General features: G+C 41.3%; 1 protein-coding gene across 1 annotated transcript; it reads left to right on the forward strand.

The window, feature by feature from the left end:
• The first annotated feature begins 738 nt into the window (after nt 1–738).
• Nucleotides 739–2,344, forward strand: LOC111889145 (uncharacterized). The gene is made up of 3 exons (XM_023885286.1): nt 739–1,446; nt 1,548–1,736; nt 1,814–2,344. Exons 1-3 carry the CDS (start codon nt 739–741, stop codon nt 2,342–2,344), a joined length of 1,428 nt encoding a protein of 475 aa, XP_023741054.1.
• Nucleotides 2,345–2,890: the final 546 nt, after the last annotated feature.

Raw genomic sequence — 2,890 nt, forward strand, 5'->3', positions numbered from 1 at the left:
AACTTGTGCTATAGTTGCCCACAACACCAAATTCCGGAACAACTCCTCATTCAACACTTCAATGAGGGATTGTTGCCAATGGAGAGAAGACTAGTTGATGCCTCAAGTGGTGGTGATGTCTTTAGTAAATATCCACAACAAACAAGACAACTTTTCAACACCATAGCCATGAATTCTTAACATTTTGGCCCGCGCCAAGACATGAAGAGAGACACACAACACAAAGTCAATGAAGTGGGAACATCAAATCTTGAGTCTCAAATCAAAGATCTAACCTCCGTTGTCCAAAAGCTAGCCATGGGACAAACTCCACAAGTGATGGTTTATGGAATATGTGCAACAATGGGACATCCTACGGATATGTGTCCCATCCTTCAAGAAGATGCGGAGCATGTGAATGCCACGGGAGAGTTCCGAAACTACCACAACAAACCATTCGGTTACCAAAATTCTTATAATTCAAGTTGGAAGCTAAATCCCAACATGAGCTACAACCCAAGGCCATTGCCTCAAAATGCATTGGTTAGACCTTCTTATCCACCACCACAACCTCGTTACCAACATCAACAACCACACTATCAACCCAAACCGCATCCTCCACATCATCATCAACAACCTCCTCAATCTCAACCAAGAAGCTCCGGAATGTCCCTTGAAGACATTGTTAAATCCCTAGCCACTAGTACCCAACAATTCCAAAAATAGACAAGGACTAGTATCTCCAACCTTGAAGCACAAATGGGAGATATAGTTACATCCATAAGAAAGTTGGAATCCCATGGTAAACTCCCTTCTCAAACCGAAAAGAACCCTAATGTCAATGTGGTGACCTTGAGAAGTGGAAAACAAACCGGAGAAAATAGTTCGAAGAAGCCAAGGGAAGAAGAGGAAGAAACAGAGATCGTCCCGATTGAATATCCCGTAGCCAAGAATGATACACAAGTCGGAGCCCCAAAGAAGACTATCCCTCTAGTGACACCAGTAGCCACTCACCCACCGTTCCCCTCCCGACTTGCAACTTCAAAGAATAATATGGAGGAGAAAGAGATCTTGGACACCTTCCGAAAGGTGGAAGTAAACATTCCTTTACTTGATGCAATCAAACAAATTCCGAGATATGAAAAATTCTTGAAGGAGCTTTGCACCAACAAGAGAAAGTTGAAAGGGAATGAGAAAATCTCGATGAACGAAAATGCATATGCGGTTTTACAAAGGAAGCTTCCACCCAAGTATAAAGATCCCGGAATGTTCACGGTCCCTTGCAAGATTGGAGATGTCACTTTTAGTAGTGCTATGCTTGATCTTGGTGCCTCTATCAATGTCATGCCTTACTCGGTGTATGAATCATTGAATGTCGGACCCTTAAGTGAAACCGGTGTCATAATATCTCTTGCGGCTAAATGGGGTGACTTTCCTAGAGGTGTTTTGGAAGATGTCCTAGTACAAGTAAATCAATTGGTCTTCCCAGCGGATTTCTATGTGATTGACCTAGATGAAAAGTATCCTCAAAATCGGGTATAATCTTACTTAGGAGACCATTCTTGAAGACGGCTAGAACAAAGATTGATGTGTATGCGGGAAGCTTAACAATGGAATTTGATAGTGAAACAATAAGTTGTAACATTTATGATGCTATGAGATATCCTAGTGATGTTTCATCTTTGTGCTTCATAGATGTTGTCGAACCGTTGAATCAAGAATTGTTCAAGTTGTGTGATGATGACATGTTGGAGATGGTTTTGAGCAAGGGGTTTGATTGTGCAAAATTAGCTAAGAAATTGAAGCTCTACTCGCTAGACCTCGAAATTGAAAGATTTTGGAGATCAAGAAGACCACCCAATTTAGTTTGAAGCAAATTGAATTACCTCAAACTCACACAAGATTGCCACCCTCCCTTGTCCAACCGCCAGAATTAGAATTGAAGGTCCTTCCTGAACATCTGAAGTATGCGTACTTGGGAGACAACGAGACTCTTCCGGTTATCATTTCAACTCACCTAACCAAGTGTGAAGAAGAACAGCTCCTCAAGGTGTTGAGGCAACATAAAGAAGCAATGGTTTGGACGATTGCGGATATCAAGGGTTTGAGTCCCTCCACTTGTATGCACAAAATATTAATGGAAGATGAATGTAAGCTGAGTAGAGACACGCAAAGAAGGTTGAATCCGCCAATGATGGAAGTGGTCAAGAAAGAGATTTTGAAGCTCCTAGATGCGGGAATGATCTATCCAATCTCGGATAGCAAATGGGTGAGCCCGATTCAAGTCGTGCCAAAGAAGACGGGAATCACGGTGGTCAAAAACAACAAAGGTGTGATGGTCCTCACCCATGTGCAAAACGGGTAGAGAGTATGTATTGACTACCGCACACTCAATGCAAGCACAAGAAAAGATCATTTTGCATTGCCTTTCATTGACCAAATGTTAGAAAGGTTGGCTGGGAAATCTCATTATTGTTGTCTCGACGGGTATTTCGGTTTTCACCAAATCTCGGTGGCACCGGAGAACCAAGAAAAGAAAACATTTACATGTCCATTTGGTACTTTTGCATACCGGAGAATGCCATTCAGATTATGTAATGCCCCGACCACTTTCCAACATTGTATGGTTAGTATCTTTTCGGAATATGCCGAAAATATAATTGAAGTTTTCATGGATGACTTTACAGTATATGGAACCTCCTTTCAAGAGTGTTTGACCAATCTCACCAAAATTTTAAAAAGATGCATTGAAACAAATTTGGTTTTAAATTTTGAGAAATGTCATTTCATGTTGAGTCAAGGTCTCATTTTGGGTCACATTGTGTCAAAGAAAGGAATTGAGGTAGATAAAGCCAAGATAGATGTTATCTAAAGCTTACCTTACCCGACTTGTGTTCAGGAAGTTCGTTCT

This window comes from Lactuca sativa, chromosome 3, assembly GCF_002870075.4.
Source record: "Lactuca sativa cultivar Salinas chromosome 3, Lsat_Salinas_v11, whole genome shotgun sequence".
In the NCBI taxonomy this organism is placed as follows: domain Eukaryota; kingdom Viridiplantae; phylum Streptophyta; class Magnoliopsida; order Asterales; family Asteraceae; genus Lactuca; species Lactuca sativa.

Coding starts and splice junctions, on each gene's coding strand:
- LOC111889145 (XM_023885286.1), top strand. CDS start 739: ATGGGAGATATAGTTACATCCATAAGAAAGTTGGAATCCCATGGTAAA. Junction 1,447..1,547: donor TGGAAGATGTCCTAGTACAA/GTAAATCAATTG, acceptor CCATTCTTGAAG/ACGGCTAGAACAAAGATTGA. Junction 1,737..1,813: donor ATGATGACATGTTGGAGATG/GTTTTGAGCAAG, acceptor CGAAATTGAAAG/ATTTTGGAGATCAAGAAGAC.